Genomic DNA, 27,172 nt, shown 5'->3' with positions numbered 1-27,172 from the left:
ATTTACACCTCCTCTCTGGGTCAGCTGATAGCCTCCCACAGCTTCCAATACCATCTCTACGCTGACGATACCCAAATCTATCTATCCACCCCTCAGCTCTCTCCCTCCGTCTCTTCACGTATCACTAATTTACTATCAGATATATCGGTCTGGATGTCTCACCACTTCCTCAAACTCAATCCATCCAAAACCGAGCTTATAATTTTTCCTCCACCACGTGCCCCTTCCCCTGATTTCTCTGTCAATATCGATGGCATTACTATCAGCCCATCCCCGCATGCCAAGGTCTTAGGTGTTGTCCTGGACTCTGAACTCTCCTTCAAACCCCACATCCAATCGCTTTCCAAATCTTGCCGCCTCAGCCTCTGCAACATCTCCAAAATACGCCCCTTTCTAACCAAAGACACAACAAAACTCCTAGTTCACTCCCTGGTCATCTCGCGCTTCGACTACTGCAATTCCCTTCTCATTGGCTTACCTCTACACAGGCTATCCCCCCTTCAATCCATCATGAATGCTGCCGCCAGACTCATCCACCTCACCAATCGCTCAGTGTCTGCTACTCTTCTCTGTCAAGCCCTCCACTGGCTTCCGCTCACCCAACAAATTAAATTCAAAATACTAACATCATCTTACAAAGCAATCCACAGCTTAGCCCCCAACTACATCACTAGCCTAGTCTCAAAATACCAACCTAATCGCTCTCTTTGTTCCTCTCAAAACCTCCAGCTCCCTCGTCACCTCCTCCCATGCTCGCCTCCAGGACTTTACCAGAGTCTCTCCAATCCTATGGAACTCCTTACCCTTATCTGTCCGATTATCTCCTACTCTATTAGCTTTTAGGCGATCACCCTCCTCTTCAGAGAAGCCTATCCTACCCACACCTAACAACTAAACCTCCATTTTCTCCATCAGCTCATCCCCCACGGTTATTGCCTTTTGTTTCACTTGACCCTCCCTTCTAGATTGTAAGCTCTAACGAGCAGGGCTCTCAAATTCCTCCTGTATTGAATTGTATTGTAACTGTATTGTCTTCCCTCACATTGTAAAGTGCTGCGTAAACTGTTGACGCTTTATAAATCCTGTACAATAATAAAAATAATAATAATACCTCCCAACTTTCTGAGATGGGAATGAGTGACGCCTATTGACAAAAGTATGTAGGCATAGGAAAGACCTCTGCTAGTCGCCCCCCCCCCCCCCCCTTAAAGGAGAATTGAACAAACAACTATTTATTAAACCTACAAGTGCTTCCTTTATTATGGTGGATAGACGCTATTCCAGAGGGGTCTAAAAATACTAATGAAAATGAAGATGGTAGCTAAAAAAAAAAATATATATATATATATATATATATATCATTATAAAGTAGTCTTGATGAAAAACATAAAAATGCAATAATAAATCACATATATCCAAATAATGCGTCACATCTATAATAAAGTGCATATAGTAATTTGGAATCAATAAATGTGAATCATGCTGAGTGAAGAAACACAATTATAACATGCACAGCAAGTGCATAAAAAATATAATAACCCACATAAATAAAAAATCAGTATAAAAATAGAAAATAAAAAATATTAAATCTGTGCAAAAAAATCAAAAGTATTCAGCAAATCTTACTAATATAAAATGTCCATAGGGCACAGCGTGTGTCCATTACCAGAAATTCCAGTGTAAGGAACTGCAATAATAAAATATCAAAACATAGATATACTATACATAAAAAAGTGACAAAGTGCTTAATGTCCAATCCAAAGTGCAAAAAATTCCATAAACATAGATGAGTGGGTGTCTTCTGTGGAGTGGAGAGAAATCCGAGGAGGACCAGCGCAACTGTGAACACAAACTATGTGCAATGAACAGTTGGGAGGTATGCTATACTGGTAAAGGGGCAATTTGTGATAATTCTGTACAGTGACACTATACTAATGACACTGGCTGGGTGACAGGGCAATCAAAGGAATAACTGTGGAGGAAAATGAAGGGGTTGAATGTGCCTAACAAGTGTATGCAAGTGTATATGTGCTGCTTGTACCCATACTGAAGCTGGCTGGCTTCTTCCTCAGGGAGGAAGAAACAGGCCAGATCCTTTGTGCTCTGGTTACAAACACACAAAGGTCTGTTCTGTGATTGGCCACAGCCGATCAGCAGGTATACAGCCCAAATCATTGGCTGTAATCTGCTAAAAGACTCATGTTGTGCCCAGTCACAGCAGAGATCAGCAGGGGGCACACACACAGCACATCTGAAAACCATGAAGGAAGCCATGATGTACCTGTATGTTGCTTAGCCAGGAACTGCCGTCCGTCCACTGTAAATGTACTGTTGGCGAGTGGCAAGTGGTTAAATAGGCTGAGCGGCCGCTGATAAATGTATGCCCCAGTCATTCCAGCTGCAAGAATATGCTGATTCTTGATGCTAAAACCCAGTGGCCGCATGTAACCGGCCGTGTCAATGTGACCTTAATCTACTTTTACACTCCGTTCAGACAGGGGCGACACGACTTGCTGGGGCGACCTGTGAAGTCGCAGTGCACAGCGTGCACCGCGACTTGCACGGACTTCATATAATTGAAGTCAATGCAAGTCGCCTCCAGGTCGCCCCAAAGTAGTACAGGACCCTTTTTCTAAGTCGGAGCGATTTGTGTTGCTCCTATTAGAACGGGTCCTGTACTACTCAATGGCAGGCGAACGATTGCGACTTGTCAGGCGACCAAGTCGCCTGACAAGTCGCGCTAGTGTGAATGGGGTCTTAATGTCAGTTACAGCAACTTTACAAATTCAACTTTTTTTTTTAATACAATGTGTTCCTAATTAAGCTTTTTAACCCTTAGTTAACCCTAATCTGTCTTAAATGACTCCTCTTCATAGCAATTTTTTTTGCATATTTGTCACATTAATATTACAACTTTTTATAGTCTCAGTTCACACTATAGCGATGACAGACATTGTATGTGATTCGGAGCGCACTGCTCTGAAAATCAGATGTGATGTCTGTGTGATGCAAATTCAGCCATACAGATTGTATGGCTGAGTTCGCATCAGATTCGGACAGAACACGCACAGGACCCTTTTTTGTGTCCGCAGCAGAATCGGATTGCATGGTGGTTCACACCAATGCGATCCGATTCATGTCCGAACTGTCAGTTCACACTGCGATATGCGAACTGATCTGAGGATGTCGTTAACTTTGTACTGACACCTCCAGCGATTCGCATATGGAAGTGTGAATTTGAATGCGATGCGGGAAGCTGCAATGGATTCGCAGGGTTCCCCCATTGCATATATGTGAACTGGGAATAACAGTCCACACAGTCCTTTTTGTATCACTTGCTCCTTTCTTTTAGATTGTAAGCTCTCACAATCAGGCCCTACTAACCATGTGTCTTGCATTGTATTGTAAATGTATTGCCTACTTTTATTTTGTAGTGTGCTGCACATCCTGTTGGCGCCATATAATTTTGCTATATGAATAACAAAGTATTGTATGTTACAGAGGTTGGCTTTAAAGTGAACCTGCATGGGTTTGCTTTAATAACTGCAAAATAAGAAACAAATATGCTTTCAGTGAGTTTGTGAGCATCATATGGGGTTGGATCCAATTCCAAGCCATTTGTTGGCTGCCCTCGGTAACACAACACCTGCATAACAAGTCTTCTTTCAGTATACCTTCCTGTTTGTCTCTTCAAGGATGGAAATAAAGAAGTCCAGCAAAGTCCCTCAGCAGAAGCAGCACACAGATCCATCGTGGCGTCAATACAATAACCTTTCCAGTATTCATGGGTCAGCATTCATGGGCCCTTCCCCTTTCCTTCCCTCCTGTGATTCCGTCATCTTGCTGGACCAGCTTACTTCAATGTTTCTCACCACTTATTTTTGAGATTGAAGGAAAAAAATTGGAAAAATTCCATTTTCTTTGTCTTCTTTATCCGCTCCAGCTCTCCATTTTCCAAAAATACCTGGCGCGTGTCCTTTGCAGCTCCAGGAAAAGATGATAATAGTTTGGAGGAAGCAGAAAGATGGTTCCTGAGGTCAGGGGTCACTTCCTCACTCACCTGGTCTCTGATCACTCTTGGCGTTAACTGCCACTTTTTTTTCAGTTTCTCAAGCATTACGTCCCTCCCTTCCTCCCGCACAGGAAGGATGATTTTGCAAAATTCACGCTATGGTGGCTAGTTTCTGAAAACTGGACTATGCTATCCAATCAAATGTTAGTTTTTGTTTTCTTTCCAGCTCTGGAAAAGTGGAACATGGAATCTGATTGGTTGCTATAGCTAGCGGTAGCATGGACTGGTTATTAAACACCCTAAAATTACACAAGGAAAAGCAACAGGTCCAATTTAAAGAGTAACTCCACTTTTGTTAAGAAAAAACATTCCCCTCTGGGTGATCTCTGTACATTGCAGGTATTTTATCAAACTTTGTTTCAGATTCCTGCCTTTTGTTATGCTGTTTGTCTGTGCCCAGTGAATCTGTATGGGAGCAATTTTATATTTATTAATCAGCTGCTCCCGCAAGGCTCTAATGAGCAAAGTGTCAGGGTCTGCATCCCTTCAGACGTGGTTTTCTTTAGGAGTATTCCATCAACAATAAGCCAATCACAAGCAGGAAATTACATTTTCAGGGGGTGTTCTGGACGTAATCTGTGTGCAACACTAATTTGCTTTTTTATCCCCCACAAAAATGAAGTTACCCTTTAAAGCCACCCTCTGTGGCAGTTTATTATTACCATTCCATAGTGCTCCTGTGACTCAGTTTGTTGCTAGAAGTTAGGAAAACTAGCTCTGTGTAAGTTCTAAGTTGATCCCAGTCAGAGCTTAAATGGGGCTGAGGACTCTCTCCTTGCCCATATGTGATAGTACTGGGTGTCTGAGCAGCCAACTGTCATTCACCAGTGCTGTCACAATGAAAGGGACCGGAATGAGTCACATGATCCCCCATAGCTTGCATTTTCTTTGATGGGGCAGTATGTTTAAAAACTAAACTTTTGCTTTACAATGCAGGGGAAAAAGCACAGCCCCACTTTAAAGGAAACCCATAATGGCGAAGCATAGAGGCTGACATTGTTGAATCCTCCTTCTATTCCTTTTCTCCTTCTAAACATATAAGATATGTTTCCCTGTCATTCTTAGCCAATGGCATTAGTACTGGCCATACACCATGAGATTTTTTTTTTCCAGATTCCTCCATCCTTGCTATACAGTGAGCATGGAAGAATCCCCTGATTGTACTGATAACCCGAACAGCGGCTGCATCTGATTGCACGCCGAAAAAACAGCGTGAGGTCTCCCCCAAAATTCATACCAAACCCTTATCCGAGCATGCAGCCCGGCAGGCCAGGAAAGGGGAGGAGACAAGCGAGCGGCCCCACCCCCCCTGGACCATACCAGGCCACACGCCCTCAACATGGGGGGGTGTAGGTGCTTTGGGGCGGGGGGGGGGGCTGGGTGAATGGGTAGGGGTACAATGTACCGGTTGGCACTTAGATTCCGCACCTCGGGTTAGCCTGCATCTACTGCCTGGGTGACTCGTCTGTGCTCCATCCCTCAGTGAGCTAGAGGCTACCCTCTGCACGTCAGGCTCGCCTCCAGAGTGCTACACCCCACCAGCTGTAGAGTATAGCAGACAAATTTCTCTGCCCAGCTGCTGCAGCGAAAAAAAAAAATACAGTCCCTGCCACCCACATGCCCAGTGTCTAAATTCCAGCTTGTCCAAGCTACTTACATAGTTACATAGTAGGTGAGGTTGAATAAAGACAAGTCCATCCAGTTCAACCTGTGTAGGTGTGTGTGGCTGTAATCATCTCACATAGCCCTGAATGTTCTGATCCTTGAGATGTACGTCTAAGAGTCTTTTGAAAGCCACCATACTACCCGCAGAAACCACCTCTTGTGGTAGAGAATTCCATAATCTTGTAGCCCTAACAGTAAAGAACCCCCCACGTTGCCTGAGGTTAAAACGCTTCTCCTCTAATCGCATTGTATGCCCTCGAGTCCTCATGCAATCCCTTCGACTGAACAGCTTTTTTTCTAAGCTGAGATCCCCATTGAGATATTTATAAATTGCTATCATGTCCCCCCTCAGGCGTCTCTTTTCCAGGGTGAATAAATCAAGCGATTGCAGACGCTCTTCATAATTAAGGTCCTCCAATACCCTAATCAGTGTAGTTGCCCTTCTCTGGACTCTCTCCAGCTCCAACACATCCCTCCTGAGGACTGGCGACCAGAACTGGACAGAATACTCCAGATGCGGTCGGACCAGAGTTTTATAAAGTGGAAGGATTATAGTCTCTGGAATACATCCCTTTCTTTATGCATGTTAATATTCTGCTGGCTTTGGCAGCTGCCGCTTGACATTGCATGCTATTGCCTAATCTATCATCAACCAAGACTCCCAGATCTTTCTCCATTTTTGATTCCCCCAAGGGTTCCCCTCCTAACGTGTATGTGCTTTTATGTTTCTAGTCCCCAAGTGCAAAATCTTACACTTCTCCACATTAAACCTCATTTGCCAAGTTGTTGCCCACTCCGTTATTTTGTCCAGGTCATTCTGTAGGATATCTGCTTCATGCTGTGCAGTTATTGCCCTGGCCAATTTTGTGTCATCTGCAAAAACTGATATTGAACTCCTGATCCCGACCTCAATGCTGTTTATGAATAAATTGAACAAGGTTGGTCCCAGGACTGAGCCTTGGGGGACCCCGCTTACTACCTCAGACCAGTCTGAGTATGTGCTGTTTATTACCACGCTTTGGACACGCCCTTTTACCCAGTTCCATATCCAAGAGCAGACCTTGCGGTCGATGCCTGCAGACCTTATTTTATAAATTAAGCGCTTATGGGGAACTGTATCAAACGCCTTAGCGAAGTCCAAGTACACCACATCTATTGGTCTGCCCCTATCTAGCTCACAGCTCACCTCCTCATAGAATGTTAAGAGATTGGTTTGACAAGAACGCCCATTTGTAAACCCGTGCTGATTGCTGCTGATGATGTTGTTGTCTTTAGCACACTCTACGATATAGTCCCTTATCATCCCCTCCAGAAGTTTACATACTATTGATGTCAGACTGACAGGCCTATAATTTCCTGGGATATGCCTCTGGCCCTTTTTGAATATTGGAAGCTTTCCTCCAATCCCCTGGTACATCTCCTGTCCTAATGCTGTCAGCAAAGATCAGGAACAGTGGTCTAGATATAACCTTGAGTACTCTCGGATGTACGCCATCCGGGCCTGGTGATTTGTTTGTGTTAAGTTTATCCAGCCTTTCCCTGATTTCACCCTCTGTTAGCCATAGTGGCAAGTCCTGTGTATTACTACTAAGCATACAGTCATGGTCAGTGTACCCCTCTGTTTCCTGTGTAAAGACTGACGAGAAAAAAGCATTCAGCACGGTTGCTTTTTCAGTGTCCTCTGTAACCATCCTCCCATCATCGTTAATTATGTGTGCAATATGCTCTGCCCTAGTTTTTTTGCTGTTGATATATTTAAAGAATTTCTTTGGGTTTTTTTTACTATCCTCCGCTATTTGTCTCTCAAAATTGATTTTAGCCATCTTGATTTTGTGTTTACTTTTCTTATTTGCCTCCTTGTATTGCTCGAAAGCCGAGCTACTGCTACTGGCTTTGCGTCTCCTGCCTTTCGTGAATTAGCAGAATGTGCTGTACTACAATGGCAGGTTCCCAGTTGCTATTTTGAACGTAAGGCTATTCCAGCACTGGACCATCACCTGGAAGGCAATGTTGTGGCACAGTTGGGCAAGGCAGTCAGAAGCAAGGTCCACGTTACTGCTGACAGCTATTGGAGCCAGGAATGGTGGTGTGATAATGGCACTAACTTCCTGTCCGCCCTTCGACAGGGAAAGTCCTCAATTTGGTGGTGCAGCTTTTCTTAACCGGTTGCCGACTGCCGCAAGTACATATACTGCGGCGGTCAGCCCCGGCCAGGCAAAGTGACGTACCGGTATGTCACTAGCCTGGGAGCCAATAGCGGGTGGGCATGCGCCGCCGGCGGCGCGCTCCAGCCTCGGCTCGTTCACGGACACCTCCGTGCGTGTGACCGGCAGACCCGATGTCCGCCGGTCACTCGCGACCGTCTGCTTTGAAGGGAGAAAGGCAGGCGGCTAGTGTAAACAAAGCCACCTGTCATTCTTCCCTGTGTAAAAGCACTGATCTAACGGTCCTGCTATGTAGGACCGTAGATCTGTGCTGTTACACACACAGCCACATCCCTGCACAGTAAGAAGCACGCCCCTAGGGACACACATAGTCACTGCATCTCTAATAAAGTTAACCCCTTCCCTGACAGTGTAATTTTTACAGTAACAGTGCATATGTATAGCACTGATTACTGTAGTAATGTCACTGGTACCCCCAAAAGTGGCAAAAATGTCAGTCAAGGGTCCGATCTGTCCGCCGCAATGTCGCAGTCCCGCAAAAAAAACCGCAGATCGTCGCCATTACTCGTTAAAAAAAAAACAACAAAAATGACAAAAATCTTTCCCTTAGTTAGTAAACGCAATAACTTTTGCGCAAACCAATCAAAATACGCTTATTGTGATTTTTTTTACCAAACATAGGTAGCAGAAAACAAATTGGCCAAAAATTTTAAAACATTTTGATTTTTACATTTTTTTTGGGGGGAATTTCATATAAAAAAATGTGAAAAATATTGTTATTTTTGCAAAATTGTCGCTCTTTTTTTGATTACAGCGCATGATCAAAAAATCGCACAGGTGATCAAATACCACCAAAAGAAAGCCCTGTGTGTGGGAAAAAAAGGACGTCAAAATTCGTTTAGGTACAGCTTCGCACGACCGCGCAATTGTCCGTTAAATTCACGCAGTGCCGAATCGCAAAATACCCCCTGGTCAGAAAGGGGGTAAAATCTTCCGGGGCTTAAGTGGTTAAACAGGTACTCAGGGTTGCAAGATCTTATTAAGCAGGCCAGAAGAGTCTGTAGCTATTTCAGGTGGTCGTACACAGCCAGTGTTCGGTTGGCTGAAATTCAGCAGCAATTCCACCTGTCCATAAATTGCCTGATTTGTCACAGGCCCACCAGGTGAAACTCAACCTTGGCAATACTACAGTGGCTACACATGCAGCAGAGGGCCGTGTGTGAGCATGGCACAAGGACAGGCTCAGCGTGGCTCTGCTTTTTTTCCCCCACACCAATGGCTGCTGATAAAGGATGCATGCACTGTACTGTCACTATTTGAGGAGGCGACAAAGATGGTGAGCCGTAACAATGTATACATCAGTTACACAATCCCTGTTGTGTTCCTGCTGGAGCAGACTCTGCATGGCATTGTGGACAGGGCACCCGAGGCAGAGCAGCTGGAGGAAGAGGAGGACTTCCTCTCCTTCTAAGGCCCGCTTTATGCAGACACCATTCTTGCGATGCCACAGTACACACAAGAAGAGAGGGAAAAGGAGGAGGATTATGGCAGTTTTGGAGGCATTGAAACAGAGGAATACATAAGTCAAACCTGAAATGGTTTTCCATTTCAAGAAACCTTGGGAGTAGTATGTGGCTGGGAACAGGCAGTTCCAGATACTGTAACCCTCAGTGACCCAGAGGACTCTGCTTTTCATGCCTCCGCAAACTTGCGGTGCATGGGCTTACTTTGTTCTTCAAAGCCTGTGAAAGGACTCGAGAATTTGTGGCATCAAGGAAAAGGATCAATATTGGTTGGCAACCCTCCTTGACCACCGTTACAAGGGAAAAGTCTTAGAACTCATCCCATTCCCACAGAGGGAGCAGAGGATGCAATATCTTAAGGACACCTTAAAGAGGAGTTTATGTAACACCTTTACAGATTCTCATGGAAAAGCAAGTTTTGAGGCTTCTGTTGGTCAAAGGAGGAGTGTTGAAGAAGGGGGCCATCTCAGTGATGCATTTTAAAATGTTTTTAGTTCTCGGCGCCCAGGGCTCTCAGCTTCCACATCCCATCGGCATCTGCATCATATGGTGGAAGATTATCTAGGGGTGAAAACAGAGATGGAGAGCTTTCCAGTTGATGATCCACTGGGTCATGAGAATAGACCACTGGCCAGAACCTGCCCAGTATGCAATTGAGCTGCTGGGCTGCCTTGCATTCAGCATGCTTTCTGAACAAGCATTCAGTGCTGCCGGAGGTTTTGTGACAGTTAAAAGAGCACGTCTGTCCACAGACTCTGTTGACTGGCTGACATTTATCAAAATGAATCCTTTCCATTCCTGGATTAGCAGCAGCTTTGAAGCTCCTGATGCTGATGTTGCTGATTGTTTTTGGGATGTGGAATCTCTGCAAGACTGTCTAGGCTGCCTAGCTTTATGGTGTTAATTTTATTGTGAAGAAATTTTTTGGTGTAGGTTTCATGGGCACAATTAACAGCCAAGGACCAATTTGTCTGCACCTTTTTGACAGGTGCATATATTTAAATTGTTGATAGGAAGGCCAATTCTTGCTTTCATCAAGAGTACCTCTTTAGGGCTACGGTGTGAAGGCACCTCCGACACCCAAAACCCAATTTTTCCGCACCTGTTACTTCTATCCAAAGTCTACGAAACAGACACCAGAATTTATCCATAAAATCTCTAATCTTGTTCCGAGAGCACAGAATTGTGGACTCATCATACAGACTGGCTCCCCAAGCCGTTTACAAAATAAATGGCACTTTTGATTTCTCCAGTTCGGGTCCCATAGACTTTAATAGGATTCGTTGTTCGGCTCCGAACTTTTGCGATGTTTTAAAGTTCTGACCTGAACTGAACCAGGGGGTGTTCGGTCCATCTCTGTGGCCCAATCTGGGTGACAATAGCTGGACAAGGAATGGTATCATGGGCCTTTTAGGGACATGCTGCAAGAGAAATACCATTCCTTCTTCTTATCTGCAACTCATGAGATAAGGAAGCACTTCTACATTCCCTAATGTTTATATTTAGCCTGATACTAAGAGAACCTGTCCCTGCACCATCCAAGAACTTCCATACGGCGATCATACAGGACAGTGTGCAGTGCAGGTACATCCACCTGGGGGGCCCCTAATTTGGGGTGTTCTCACTATGGAGATGACAGAACTTATGTCCCCTACATCCATAATATCTGGGACCCCACCCAGTGACAGACATCTGTATCATAGGGGTGACATGAAGCCGTGATTTGATGCAGTGTCAACACTTTACACTGTATTGTATAGAGGAATTCCATGACAAGGAACAGTCAGGAACTTTTAACTGACCTTCCTGACTACTACACTGATTGCTCTACCTGACTACTAGACCTCCCTGGCTGACTCGTCCCCCCACCCTCGGTGCACAGGCACAGTGCAGTACACAGATTGCTCAGCAGGTGATGAGCCGGCACTAGGACCGCCCGGCCCCCCGCTCCTCCAGCTGTCTCCCTCTGTCTGTCTGTCTGTCTGTCCCGGGCAGACATTAATAGTCGCACACCGATCTCTCCGCACACACCGGTGTTCACAGCGGGCTCCCTTCTCCACAGCCATGGGACCTTCTGAAGGCATCGAGCGATTCGACAGCCCGGGGAAAGGCCGAGGCATGCGGGCCCTGCGGCACTTCGGTCTGGGAGAGCTTCTCTTCACCTGTCCGGCCTACACCTGTGTGCTGACCGCCCAGGAGCGAGGAAACCACTGCGAGCTCTGCTTCTGCAGGTACCCCGCCCCGGAGTGCGCCGCTATTCTGTGCTATACGGCCGGCACGTGGGGCCACTTCCTCACAGTCCTGAGAGAGATACATTGTATGTCAGGGGGAGGGGAGCGGGCCTCACACTCTGTATCACTGACCCAATGCAAGAGCTGGGCCCCTCGCTGCGCCCCCTGCTGTATTCCCTCCCCTGGAGCTGTGCCCCTCGCTGCGCCCCCCTGCCGCCGGAGCTGTGCCCCTCTCTGTGCCGCCGGAGCTGTGCCCCTCGCTGTGCCCCCCTGCCGACAGAGCTGTGCCCCTCGCTGTGCCGCCGGAGCTGTGCCCCTCGCTGCGCCCCCCTGCCGACAGAGCTGTGCCCCTCGCTGTGCCGCCGGAGCTGTGCCCCTCGCTGCGCCCCCCTGCCGCCGGAGCTGTGCCCCTCACTGCGCCGCCGGAGCTGGGCCCCTAGCTGCACCCCCCTGCCGACGGAGCTGTGCCGCCGGAGCTGTGCCCCTCGCTGCGCCCCCCTGCCGCCGGAGCTGGGCCCCTCACTGCGCCCCCCTGCCGACAGAGCTGTGCCGCCGGAGCTGTGCCCCTCGCTGCGCCCCCCTGCCGACGGAGCTGGGCCCCTCACTGCGCCGCCGGAGCTGGGCCCCTAGCTGCACCCCCCCCTGCCGCCGGAGCTATGCCCCTAGCCGTGCCCTCCTGCCGACAGAGCTGTGCCCCTCGCTGCGCCGCCGGAGCTGGGCCCCTAGCCGTGCCCTCCTGCCGACGGAGCTGGGCCTCTAGCTGCGCCGACGGAGCTGTGCCCCTCGCTGCGCCCCCCTGCCCCCAGAGCTGGGCCCCTCACTGTGCCTTCTCCCCTGCCTCACCGTCTAAACTGGGCCCCTCACTGTGCCTCATCCCTCGCTGTCGGCGCTGGGCCCTTTCCTCCTTTTTACTGCCAAAGCTGGACGCTTGCAGCCCCCCCCCCCTTCCCTTTCCTCTGCCAAAGCTGGACACTTACAGCAGCAGCCCCCCCCCCCCCCCATGCTTTCATTGCCATAGCTGGGCCTCTGGCTTTCTTTCCTTGGCTTTCCATGTGCTCCAGTCTCATGCCCAGTAGTATAGGAGGTCACATTGGTAGTAATCTCAGTGGAGTCCTCCTAGATCAGCCTTTCTCAACCTTTTAATCCCAGAGGAATGCTGTGAATAATATAGAACCCCCGCTAAAATGAATGGTGCCTCCCTAGCCCCCTCCCCTATAGTGATCTCCAGAATTATAAATTTCCTGACAGCTAAAAATACCATCGGTGTCATGCTGCTGGCTCTGGCATTGGACCCAAGGCTATCCAGGAATCATCAGATGGGTGGCCAATTGGCAACATCTCAAGGACCCCCCCCCAACCTCTTGATGAACCCTGTTTGAGAATGGTTGCCTTAGTTAGACCCTCATTATTTAAAAAGAAATGGTCACCATTTCTAACCTCCTGTATTGCAGACAGACAAACCTCATCCCAGTCTGATACTTCTATATCTGCCCAGGGTTTCCCCAGCTCTCACGCAAGGCCTCTGCCCCGTCCATTGGCAGGCTGTGAGGCAATGATTGGTGCTGCAGGAACAGGTGATATGAGACTGACATCCCCCACACCCAGAGGTGTCAGATTGGGGGGATTGTGATGGTATTTGCACCCCAGCAAAACGGGAGAACTTTGATTCACTGGAGAGGATAATTGTGGGGGTGATCCTTTCCATTTCCAAAGCACTGAACAAATACAGATGTTAGAAGTGGTGACGTGGTCTCTTCCAAAATGTACGATTTGTATAGAAGTGTGTGGAAGGCTGTGTGTGGGACTAATGCATGTGGTGGTGTAGCCCAGCATTCTTCTATCCAATAATTGAATGGGTCCTCTGGCCATGGTTTACTGTATTGTGGCCCCTCCACTGCTGGTATTTGTCTTCCATCAGAACTGCAAAACACCAACCCGTACCTCTGCCTATGGGGGGAACAGGACTTTGGTCTCATACAGACTAGGCATTTAGCCCTGGTGCATGAGATTCTGGTGTCTTGGTGCAGGCAGAGGGCACAGGCAATCTGTCTCTGAGAGGCTGGATGGTGCACCAAGTGGTACTAACATTTGGGCAGTATGGGCCCAGGGACAAATGACCTCAGTTGAACAGTCAGTTTTTTTATTTTTTTTTATTTTGGTCATCTGTACCTGGTTGCTTAGCTTCTGGCCTGGAAGGTTTTACACCCCCCCCCCCCTTAATGACCAGGCCATTTTTTTGCGATTTGGCACTGCTTTACTTTAACTGACCATTGCACGGTCGTGCAATGCTGTACCCAAGTAAAATTTTTGTCCTTTTTTTTTCCCCACAAATAGAGTTTTTTCTTTTGGTGGTATTTGATCACCTGTGCAAGACTGCGACATTGCAGGGGACAGATCGAACACCTAACTGATATTTTTGGGGGGACCAGTGACCTTATTACAGTAATCAGTGCTAAAAATATGCACTGTTACTATACTAATGACATGTACTAATGGCAGGGAAGGGGTTAACACCAGGGGTGATCAAAGGGTTAGATGTGTCCCTAGGGGGTGCTTTCTAACTGTGTGGGTGATGGGCTTGCTTGATAAAAACAGAGACCTGTGTTCCTAAATAGGAGGAACACAAGAGCCCTGTGGTCATTACTGACAAAACAGTGGTCTGCTGTATTTAGATCGGCAGACCGCCGTTCTGTCTCTACGGGGGAACAATCGTGGGTGCCTGGAGGACAACGCGGCTGCCGGACCCACTGATTTGCTCCCCCTGTTGCCAACGGCGTGTACACACGTGCCCCCACTAGCTGTCCCGTGAAACGACGTACATGTACGTTGTTTCGAGGGACAGAGCTGACCTGCCGCAGTATAAGTACGGCGGCTGGTTGGCAAGTGGTTAGAGTGATTGTAATGTCTTGTATTTTTTTTTTCCTTAAACATGTTCTACCTCCTCTGTGCAGTTGGTTTTGCACAAAGATGCTTCGATTCTCCTCTTCTGGGGTCCCTCTTCTGTGCTCCTGGCCCCTCCCTCCTCCATAGCAGCTTGCTATGGGGGCATCCGAGCTGAGTCACAGCTCCCTGTGTCCATTCAGACACGGAGCTGTGGCCTGGGCCCCACCCCCTTTCTCTCCTCATTGGCTGACTGACAGCAGAAGGAGGAGCCAAAGCTGCCGCTGCTGTCGTAGCCAATTTAGGAGGGAGAGTCCCAGGATGGCTGAGGCATTCATGGATAGAGATGGGACTCAGGTAAGTTTTAGGGACACACACACACACACACACACACTTTTTATCCTAATGCATAAGGATAAAAAAAAAACCTTCTGACTTTACAACCACCTTAGGGCCCTAAATGTTTGTACCACAAGGTGCTCGGTCCAGTAACAGCAGCTTTTAGCCTCTCGTAGCGTTTTGCAGGGTTGGATGGGTGTGCCTTCCGTCCGCACCGAACGTCCAGATCGTGTGCATTAGGCCTTGTTAACATGCATGCTCTGCTAAGAAATGGGAAAAGTAGGAGGACATCCCTGTCTTCTCTGTGGGGAAAACATAGCTGGCCTATGGCCCGCTTTGCCCAATTTCCTCCCCTCCATTCATTGTAATAGGAATAAAAGTAATTAAAAAAAAAAATGTTTAAGTGCGCCATCCATCTGCGCTCGCGTGCAGAAGCGCATGCTAATGTACACGGTATTTCGTGCATGCGTGCGTCATATTGATGATGCGCACATGCGCGAAAATGCTTTGAAGCGCAAGCTTGATATGCATATAATGGAGCCATACCTGCTGCGTCTTCCTTTGGGTGGAACGCACGCCGAGTCTGAGGGAATGACGGTGCCGGGACTCACTGACCGGGAAGTTGCACGTCTTATGCCTCTAATTCTGTGTTCATGTGAGTGTATAATTTTGTGAATTTTATTGTGCTGGTCTCATTGTAAACATACTACACTATAAACGCCCCTCTTGTGGTTCGCCCTGGAGCCTTTATTCACAGTACTCCAAGTGGGAGAGAGGAGTGAGGAAGCTCATTGGAGAAATTGCCCTATATCTATGAGAAGGGGAACTGGAGAGAGATAGGCTTGATGGTTGGCCGAGTTTCTGGTGGGCTCCTATCGATTTTTGGCACTTTGGGTGGAGCACTTTTTTTGGAGGTTGAAGCACTACTATCTTTCATAGAATCTCAGTGATTGGATACAGATTTCTGGATATGTTTTGTTTCTTTAGCATGGACTAACTTTAATATTATGGACTCTTGGTCATTGGAAGAATTTTTTATGTAATTATTTTATGTGCACTTCATTTGGAATTTTTCACGCATTTGTTTTGCTATTTAAAGGTAGCGCATATTTTTTCAATTACAATAGTTTGCACACCTTGACATCTTGCTTTTTGACAAACAAAATCTTCATTGCACAACCAAGAGCTTTAAAAACATTAGCCACATGGTTCGGGGCCTTATCACATTCTGCAGTTATATTCAAATTATCGGTCTTATTAGCGGTCCAGTTTAAGATTGGAATGTGCTCTTACACAGAGGGTATAGTGCAATCACATTGCAAATGCTAAGCTGGGTGAAGGACTGATTAGCTGACCACAGGGTCCTCTAATGCCGGAGCTTCATGTTCCCATATTGAGCTCATTTTGAGATTTGTGAGACCAAACATTACATTACTTGTGAGGCCCGGGAAAAGGATCAAGTTGCCTTCCACAGCCCAGCTCCTTTCTAAAGCCTCAGCAGACGTATCGGGTTTACCCTGGGCAGTCTGTAACTTCTGCTGGCATCCTGAAAAGCTGACAGATCAGGCCGGGCATTTCTTAGCTAATGCTTCAGCTGTCATTCTGGAGGAATTCTTGTAACTCTGGGAATCAGTTTGGGTACCTGGGGATAACAAGGGCCCTCCTGCAGCAAAATGTGTAAGGGTATCTACTAGTAACCACTGCAGTTCTTTCAAGATTCCAGTGTATATAAAAGGAAGAATGGGTCTGGTTGCCAAAGTAAGGACAGACATACTACACTGAATGCCAGGCAATCTGCTAAATGCAGCTTAAAAATACATAGCTGGTAGCTGATTTAGGCCCCTTTCACACAGGTGGACTGTTCAGATCCGCCTGTCGGGTTTTTTTGGCGAATCTGAACGGTCACCCCATGCATCTCTATGGGGCATCAGATGTCAGCGGAGACATGTCCACTGACATCCGATCCGTCAAATCTGGACGGATGGAAACCCTATTTTCCATCTGTCGATCGGATCGGATGAGAACAGACAGACGGTCCGTTCCCTTTCGATTCCCCCATAGAGATGCATGGGGACCTGACAGCTGTCTCCGCACACAGCGCAGAGACACAGCTGTCATCCTCTTGCTCGGCGGGGGATCTGCGGATCGATCCCCCCCGCTGAGAAAAACGGAGTCCGCCTGACAGACTCCGTGTGTGAAAGGGCCCTTACAGTCCTGGGATCTACACAGCCCTACCGAAATAATGAAGTTCACTGAGAAGTGGGTAATGTTGTTTATTCAATAAATACAGGCGTGTCTCAAAAATTAGAATATCATCAAAAAGTGAAACTCTACTATATTTTTATATAGATCCATTACACACAGTGATATATTTCAGGTATTTCTTTCTATTAATTTTGATTATTATGCCTTACAGCTAGTAAAAAAAAAAAAAAAAAAAAAAATCTCAGAAAACTAGACTATTGCATAAGGCAAAGGATTTTTAATACAGAAATGTTGACTTACTGAAAAGTATGTCCATGTACAGTATAGTATGCACTCAATACTTGGTCGGGCTCCTTTTGCATGAATTATTGCATCACTGCGGAGTGGCATGGAGGTGATCAGCCTGGCACTGCTGAGGTGTTATGGAAGCCCAGGTGGCTTTGATTTTTGCCCTTGAGGTTGTCTGCTTTGTTGGGTTTGGTGTCTCTCCTCTTCCTCTTGACAATACCCCACAGATACTCTATGGGATTTTGGCCAGCAAACTCCCCTGACCTATCAAGCACAGTGATGCCATAATCCTTAAACCAGGTATTGGTGTTTTTGGCAGTGTGAGCGGGTGTCAAGTCCTGCTGGACAATGAAATCGGCATCTCCATAAAGCTGGTCCGCATTGTAAGCATGAAGTGCTCTAGAATTTCCTGGTAGAGGGCTATCCTGACTTTGGCCTTGATAAAATCCAGTGGACCAACACCAGCAGATGACATGGCTCCCCAAACAATCGACTTTGGAAACCTCGCATTGGACCTCATGCAACTTTAATTCTGTGTCTCTCCACTCTTCCTCCAGACTCTGGGACTTTGATTTCCAAATGAAATGCAAAATGAATTTTGATCCGAAAAGAGGACTTTGGACCAGTGACAGTCAAGTCCCTTTTTTTTTTTTTTTTTTTTTCCCTTAGCCCAGGTAAGATGCTTCTGATGTCTTTGCTTCAGGAGTGGCTTGACACAAGGAATGCGGCAGTTGTAGCCCATGTCCTGGATACGTCTGTGTGTGGTGGCCCTTGAAGCACTGACACCAGCTGTAGTCCACTCCTTGTAAATCTCTCCCAAAATTCTTGAATGGCCTTTGCTTCACAATCTTCCCAAGGCTGTGGTTAGCCCTGTTGCTTGTGCACCTTCTTTTTTTCTTTTTTTTTTTTTTTTTTCTACCACACTTTTTCCTTCCACTCAACCTTCCATTAATATGCTTGGATACAGCACTCTGTGAACAGTCAGCTTCTTTAGCCACTTGACGTCTGCTCACTAGAGCACTACTGCGGCAAAGTGGCTCGATAACGTCTGGCGACGTAGACCTACGTCGCCTGACATTCCCCTTTCTCGGCCGCGCGCACCGCCGGAGGCTCGCTCCCGCTGCATTCAGTCGCAGCGGGAGTCGGGCCAGGGGAGGAGCAGCGGTGATCGCCGCTGCTCTTCCCCGATCGTCGGGGAATTTAGTGTGGAGATCCGCCTGCTTGTGTAAACAGAGCGGACGGATCTCCTAAGTGACAGGCAGGGTCAGATTGCAGGGTTCAGCATAGCTGAACATGCGATCTGTCCCTGTGTCACTCAGTCACCTCCCCCCCCCCCCACACACGTTAGTAAGCACCAGGCATACATTAACCCCTCCCTCTCCAATAAAATTAACCCCTTCCCTGCCAGTGTCATTTTTACAGTAATAGTGCATATTTATAGCACTGATTACTATAGAAATGTCACTGGTACCCTCCGTTAAAAAAAAAAAAAAAAAAGTGCCGGAGCGGATCAAAATACAATCCGCTCCCATGTGAAAAATAGGGTTCTGTTCCGTTCCAAAAAACAGAACAGAACTGAAAGGAAGAAAATTGGATGTCAGCGGATGGTATTCCGCTGATATCCGCAATGCCATTGACTTACATTATGTCCGCAAATCATCCGCAAAAAAATAGGAGGGCCTGTGTGAAAGGGCCCTTAGACTTTTAACCGCTTGCCGACCGCCACAAGTAAATTTACTGCGGCGGTCAGCCCCGGCCAGGCAGAGTGACGTTAATTAACGTCACTAGCCTGGGAGGGTCTGGGGAGCGATGTCCGTCGGTCACTCTGCGATCGGCGGGGGAGAGGGAGAAAGTCAGGCAGCTTGTGTAAACAAGCTGCCTGTCATTCTCCTTGGTGTAAAAACACTAATCACACGGTTCTACTATGTAGAACCGTTGATCAGTGTCCTTACAACTCAAGCCACAGCCAATCACAGTAAGAATCACGCCCCTAGGGACACACACAGCCCCTCTCTCTCAAATAAAGTTAACCCCTTCACTACCAGTGTATTTTTACAGTAACAGTGCATATGTATAGCACTGATTACTGTAGAAATGTCACTGGTAACCCCAAAAGTGTCAAAAATGTCAGTCAAGGGTCCGATCTGTCTGCCACAATGTCGCAGTACCGCAAAAAAAAACGCAGATCGCCGCCATTACGCGTTAAAAAAAAAAAACAACAAAAATGACAAAAATCTTTCCCTTTGTTAGTAAACGTGATAACTTTTGCGCAAACCAATAAAAATACGCTTTTTGCGTTTTTTTTTTTTTTTTTTTACCAAACATATGTAGCATAAAACAAATTGGCCGAAAATGTTAAAACATTTTGATTTTTACATTTTTTTTTTTTTTTTTTTGGGGAATTTCATATAAAAAAAAATGTGAAAAATATTGTTATTTTTGCAAAATTTACGCTCTTTTTTTTGTTTATAGCGTAAAAAGCGCACAGGTGATCAAATACCACCAAAAGAAAGCTCTGTTTGTGGGAAAAAAAATACGTCAAATTTGTTTAGGTACAGCGTCGCACGACCGCGCAATTGTCCGTTAAAGTCACGCAGTGCCGAATCGCAAAATACCCCCTGGTCGTTTAGCAGCCAAATCCTCCGGGGCTTAAGTGGTTAAACAAAGTGCCTCAGAAAAAGCCTGGTTGGCAAGTGGTTAAAGCGTTTTTTGTTCTTGGTCTGTGTACTATTGGTGACTTTTTTTTTTTTTTTCTTTTTTATCTTCGCTTCCTGTCCTAGAGACTCATCAAAAAGTGAGATCAAATCTTTACCAAAAAAAGGAGATTTCTCTTTGAAATCTAACTATTCATCATGCCGTCCAATGCCAATAGTTGACTTTCAGTTGACTTGTTACTTAAAGAGGAAGTAAACCCTCCTCAGGAAGTTGTACCTATAGGTAAGCCTATGATAAGGCTTACCTATAGGTACTGTAAATATCTCCTAAACTTGCACCGTTTAGGAGATATTTACCTTTAATGGAGCCAGTGACGTCACTGGCGCATGCGCTCTGAAGGAACGGCTGATCGTGCCGTTCCTTCAGAGCCCCGTGCCGTGACCGTCGGCTCCCGCGCGCGTGCGCGGGAGTGACGTCACCGCGGCTCCGGCCAATCAGATGGCCGGATGCCGCGATCCCGGAAGACGGGCGACATGTCATGTCGCCCGTCATACAGGTAAGAGAGCGGCACGGCGGGGGCTCGTTCTAAGGTAAGTATTTCATAATGAGCTAGTATGCGATGCATACTAGCTCATTATGTCTTTCTCCTGCAGGTTGTAAAAAAAAAAAAAAATTTTTTAAACAAGTTTACAACCTCTTTAAAGCCCATACACACTTGACGGAAATCAGACAAAATATCCTACGATTTTTCTCTCTTGCTCAGCCTTCATAACCGTTTTTAGTTGACAGTGCATAAATGTTCACGAAATTTCTCGTCTTTTTTTTTTTTTTTTTTTTTTTTTTGGGGACATTTGTTCCTAGACTTCCTGGTTGTCAGCAACTTCAGATCGTGCGCGGTCTTTCGTATCCGATTTTTCACGGACGTACTGCATACACCTTAAACGAAAATTGGTCGTCTGGGGACGGATGATAAAAATTTTGGTGTTTGTTCCTCCGTTTTTTTTTTCGTTGAAAATGTCGGTATCGGCTGCTGAAAGTTATGTACACACTTGCCGAAAATCGTACGATTTTCTACTACAGGGTTCGTACGGTCCTGGAAATCCTGGAAAAGTTTTGGAATTTTTAGATGACACTTTCCAGGCCTGGGAAAGTCATGGAAAATTAGGTAACATAGATAACACACTAGGTTTTGGAAAAGTCATGGAATTACTGTGGGGGAGCGGCGGGGAGCAGATGCTTAATTATTTTATGATAATTATATTGCCACATACTGTATTTGCATTTCGCTGTATTAGTGTCCTTCTGTGTCCACGGTATGCGCGTGCTGTCATTGGCCAGCAGCAGCCGAGGAGATGAACCAATCAGGCAGCGGGGAGGGCCGGCCGCGGTTTGCCTGGAGACACTGTGACTGGCCAGCAGCAGCAGTAACAGCCGGGAGATTACAAACCAATCAGGCAGCGGAAGCGTCACTGGAGGGTGGGCCGGCCGCATGAACGTGATGATGACGCGGAAGGGGGCGGTAACCGTTTCGGTTACCCCCGCGTCATCACGCCAGTGACTGACAGTAAGGGCAAACTGCGGACCCGGAAGGACACCTACCCGTACCAGTGCTATACGCTGAATGTAAAAAAAATAAATGTCAATAAAATTATTAAGCTTCCAATCCTGAGTGGCGCCTTTCTGTTATCTCTTTTCTGCCTGTTTGTGGGCTGTAGGTTCGGCCTAAGAGTAGTAAGCGCCGCATTTTGTGCATTTAACTGTGCCATCCATATCAGTGTCCAGCTGCACCTTCATGACTGCCTGAACTGCTTTATTCCGGCAAGCAGGAGCACCCATTACTGTTCTTTCTCCAAGAGTAAGTGCCGCATTTGTGCATCAGATCTGTGCCATCCATACCAGTCTGCCTGCACCTCATGACTGTGGCTTGGGCCTAAAAGATTAAGTGCTGCATTTTGTGCCCATACTGGAACCGCATTGATTCCAGAATCGCAATAGTGTGAACTAGTGATCGACCGATATTGTTTTAGTACCGATATTTTGGTAATCGGATATTGGTATTGTCCGATATTTTCGGACATTTAAAAAAAATATATATACATTTCTTTTTTTCACAGGTACAGTTGTGGAGGGATCTGGGGGTCGTTATGTCATGACATCACTTCCGAGTTTTTTACATGAAGACCCAATCGGAGCCGAATGCGGCTTTGATTGGATCTTCTCTTTGGCGGCCACGGAGTTAGGATACCCACATCGGTTGTCCATTACAAGACAGCCGACCGTCAAATATGGATGCCGGTACCGGGGTGATGCCTCTAGCTTCAGTCATCACTCCGGTATAAGCACTTTCCTGGAATATCGGTAACCTCCAGGGGCCGATTCCGATTTATCGGGGAAAGTGCATATCGGTGGAATTGCCGATAATCCGTCGATCCCTAGTAAGAACCCAGCCTCCCTGTTCACACCAGATGCAGTCCATTTTAGAACAATGCGGTGTGCAAAACAATGTCCTATGTACTACCACAAGACCCTGTGAGGTGCATCCAATGTCTTCTCGGTTACAACTGATGCAGCTGTTAGAAGTTCTCCAGGCCGGGTAGCAGTAAAAATAAACTGGTCTGCAAAGCGAAGCACTGCTATTCATATTCATCTTGATGTGACAGAATGCAAAGCTCTCCTATGTATTGAGTACTTCTTCTCAGTATGGGTTTTAACCACTTTTAAGACCGAAAGGAATTGCCCCCTTAATGACCAGGCCCTATTTTGTGATTCAGCATTGCGTTACTTTAATGGACCATTGCACGGTCGTGCGACGCTGTACACAAATAAAATTGATGTCCTTTTTTCCCCACAAATGGAGCTTTCTTTTGGTGTTATTTGATCACCTGTGCGTTTTTTTTTTTTTTTTTTTTTTTTTGCGCTATGAACAAAAAAAGAGCAACCAATTTTGAAGAAAAAAAACAATATTATTCACATTCTGCTATATGACATTCTCAAAAAAAAAAAATAAAAAAAAAAATATATATATATATATATATATATATATATATATATATATATATATATATATATATATATATATTATATATAAACAGGGTTCGTACGGTCATGGAAACTTTGTAAACCCCACTAGGTTTTGGAAAAGTCATGGAACTCGCCACTGTGAAGGAGCGGGGAGCGGATGTTTATTTATTTTATTGCTTAATTATTTTATTACACATATTTAATTTGGTGTAAGCGTCTGTCCTTCAGGGTCCGCGGTTTGCCTTACTGTCACTGGCCAGCCGCAGCCGAGGAGATGCACTAATCGGGCAGTGGGGAGGGCCGGCCACGGTTTGCCCTGAGACTGACCGGCCAGCAGCAGCCGGGAGATTACAACCAATCACGCAGCGGAAGCGCATAGTCACTGGAGGGCGGGCCGGTCGCATGAATGTGATGGCGGGGGGGTGCGGTAACCAGAACAGTTACTGCCCCCTTCCGCGTCATCACGTTCATCCAGCTGGCCCGCCCTCCAGTGACTATGCGACATAGACCTACTTTATGTCCGTTTATCATCCGTTAATGGATGGGATGATAAACGGACATACGGAACGGACACTACCAAAGTGTCATCCGTGTCCGTTTTTAAAATAAGTGCCTGAGCGGATGAAAAAATGGACCATGGCGTGTGAAAGGACCCTATATTTTGCTAGAAAATTACTTTTTTTTTTTTTTTTGTATAATGTAAAAGATGTTACACCGAGAATTGTGAGAGAATCGTGATCTTTATTCTAAGCAAAAAAATTGTGATTCTCATTTTATCCAGAATCGTGTAGCTCGTGTGTGTGTGTGTGTGTATAAATAGATAGAAAGGTGACCAGCAAAAATTACAGCATTTATAGCCCTGTATTGCCCACTAGTGATATAAAGTGCATATGCTAACTCGCTAAATATTATACTTTAACAAATATAAGGTACAAACTATTAAAAGAAAAATAATCTTGTCAAGAAATAAAGTAGTGGAGATTCCTCCTAAAGTCTAGACAGACCACATGCATTGGGGGCGGAGCCTGGTGATGTCACAGTTGAGGTTGAGATCACGCACATGAGCCACAATGTGCTGTACCCTGGGAAAAATGTTGCCAGGAGATCAGCAGAGAGCATGCAGGTGGGGAGCTCTAATTTGCCTTCCGCTTGTATAGGAAAGGGCTAAATTTCTTACGTGTCACATTTTGTATCACGAGGACTTGACAGGATTCATTGTAGCAGCTCAAGATTTAGTACACGTATTTTTAAGTTTTTTTTTTTTTTTTTTTTTTTTTTTTTTTTTTTTTTTGTGGGCAATTTTTATGATTGTGTAATATAAAAAAAAAAAATAGTGTGTGTGTGTGTGTGTATATGTATGTGTGTATATATATATATATATATATATATATATATATATATATATATATATATATATCCTATGTTTCTCTTTCGTTCATTGACAGACACCGCTCCTGATTCTTCTTAACCATTGGGTTATACTGCCCCCTACAGGAGTAGGACACTAGGCAGGAAAAAGCTTAAAGCGGAGTTCGGGCACAAAAACATTTTTTCAATGAACATACCCCCGGGACAGTCAGGGCTAGTACATTCCACAATGGCTAGCCTCTGATCTGTCCCGGTTCGCACTTTACCTGCAAGAAGAAATACTCACTTATAAAATTTCTTCTACAGCGTTGCCATCTCTGTTGTGGGCAGCTGAAGCCAGCACACGGAAGTGACGAGCGGGGCCGGTGCCGTCGCATTGATTCCTGGGAGCGATGACGTTCAGCTCCCAGGAATCATTGCAAACCGGAAGGGCCGCGGCCACAGAGGGAGGAAGTGGAAAATAGGTGAGTATTTCTTTCTACAATTACAAGGTGAGTAAAAAAAAAAAATAATCCTAACTATCCAATTCCTTTTCAGGTGAAGAAGAGCAAGCGGATGGCCACAAAATCGATTAGGTCGATTTTGTGCCCGGAACTCCGCTTTAACTACGCCTATAGGCAGTCCCAGGGGGTATACACCCACTCTCAACTATAGACACTTTGTTTTTTTTATCTGCCTTGTCAGGAGTAAGGACCTAGTTCCTTCTTTTTTTTTATTATATTGTTCCTGTGAGAACTACAAGTGCCGGACTGGGCAGCGAACTGGATAAAATAGATCTTTAAGGTCCCCCCAGTCCAGACCAGTGAGTGCGGGCAGACGGCAGCTCCGCGCTAGGTCAGCCTCGAAATAGCCCCACCGGACAGGGGCTTGCCTGCGAGTTAAACGTCTCCTGAGGACGCATACGTACTGGCTTTGGCCTGAGTCGCAGCGTTTCCTCCTGGCCGACAGCACCCACGTTACAAGTGGAGTGGTGTCCTGTTCAGAGTGGTGCCCACCCTGTTCCTGGTATGATAAGTAGCTGCCCCCCCCCCCCCCAACTTTTTGCACTATAAACAAAAAAAGAGCGACAATTTTGGAAAAAAAAAAAAACATTTTTCATTTTATTTTATTTATTTTTTTATATGAAATTTCCAAAAAGGGAACGAGCGGGGGCGGGAGAGTGCCGGCAGGCGCTCGCCCCCCCCACAGGCGACTGAGCGAGCGACGTTTTAAATGTACGGTGGGCGGGGCTGAAGTGGTTAAGAATACATACTTAAACAGAATTATCTTAGTTTTAAACCCAAATTTAGTGTCGCTTTAAGAACCTACATTATAGAGTAAACCTCGAGCACACTGATCAGTCAGATACATAGGGAAGCTATATATGTTCCTGGTAAACAATTAACCAACCGACTGGTGATATGGTGTGATGTTCCCAAAATAATATTTTATTCAATCATTTTCTTTCTAGTGAAAGCTGTTTCAGCTGTTCACACCCTGGAAAGCAGTTGACTTATTTAGGGTGGACACCTGTTGTCACTTAACTACAGAGTCATGGCCCACATGTCATAGCGTCTTTTTATAACCCGCCCCAGTGAGTGATTTGTTAGCCCTACAACAATTATCTGCATGGCACATTAGCTCTTCTAAGTGCTAATCCAATTCATGTAAACGTCTCCGTCTATCCTCACCAGGCTAATTATTGTACACTGGTCTATTTATGGAGCCATTCTTCAGGGTACCATATTCCTTAGAATATTAGTGCTTGGGAATTGGTGGGTATACTGAAAGGGATATCAGAGACATTTGTTAGGGTGGCATATATTTTAACCACAAGATAGCCCACTAACCCTAAAACTTCAACAGAATTCTTCATTATCATGGCAAACGCGTGCTGTCACAGCAATACTAGCAGCAAAAATACATCATGTCCACATATTTATCAAAAACTAAACCATTTTTTAATGTTTACATATGCAGCATTTATTTTGCTGCCCATATTTATCATCGCAGTTGGTGCTAAAACCCCGCTCCAAAATTAAGATTTTCCTAGTGATGGCACCATCTGGGGAGCTCCTGGTGCTTAGGCCTCCCTGTAGGGACAGGCTACCTTTGCTGGCCATTGGAAGATACCTTGGGGGTATGGGAAGCCCACTGTGTTTATAGCCAGGACTGAAAGAACACATGTACCAACCTTTGTCTTGCAGCCAAAGCGATTACTATTTATGTACTATACAGGCACTCCCTCACCCCGAATAATGAAAAGGTTCTAGAGCCCTGCTATAAAAGTCGGGGGGGGGGGGGGTTGGCATTTGGTTTCCCCCTCTACCCATAGTCTCCTTTCAGGGAAGCCCTTGCCTCAACAAGTCCCTGAGGAAAAGGGTCTGCCTTCTTTTGCCCAGTGGTCCAAGAGTACTCTGCCCCTGTCTGGAATCTTGTACCCCAGGGTTCAGGTTTTAAGGCCCTTTTTTTGGGAAGAAGGACCAACTGATACTCTGTGCAATATATATTATTTATTTTGGTTTGTGTGTGCCCTGCAGTGTGGAGGGAAAAAATGGCTTTATAATATTAGATGGTACTATAAACTTGCCCCAAGGGGGTGTGCTATTGCCACAAGCAGATGCTTTCTAGGAACACCAAGGTACAAACAAAAGGAACTGGGCTAAACAGGTGCAGTACAGAAATATCTGGCTTAGAAAACCAGACTCCCTAAATATATCTCAAATATTCAAATTAAAATTTTGACTTGTGTATTTGGCTGTTTGTAAACAAGTGTATTAA

At 45.9% G+C, this 27,172-nt stretch overlaps 1 protein-coding gene across 1 annotated transcript in view; it reads left to right on the top strand.

The window, feature by feature from the left end:
- Positions 1-11,364: 11,364 nt before the first annotated feature.
- SMYD2 (SET and MYND domain containing 2) overlaps positions 11,365-27,172 on the top strand; it is a 102,480-nt gene continuing 86,672 nt past the window's right edge. The window contains exon 1 of the mRNA XM_082249759.1: positions 11,365-11,656. Coding sequence (XP_082105885.1) covers positions 11,490-11,656 — 167 coding nt within the window. The 5' untranslated portion in view covers positions 11,365-11,489. The remainder of the gene's footprint in view (positions 11,657-27,172) is intronic.

The sequence above is a fragment of the Pelophylax lessonae genome (genome assembly GCF_965119305.1).
Source record: "Pelophylax lessonae genome assembly, chromosome: 3".
In the NCBI taxonomy this organism is placed as follows: Eukaryota; Metazoa; Chordata; class Amphibia; order Anura; family Ranidae; genus Pelophylax; species Pelophylax lessonae.
This window is presented reverse-complemented; position numbering and strand designations above follow the sequence as displayed.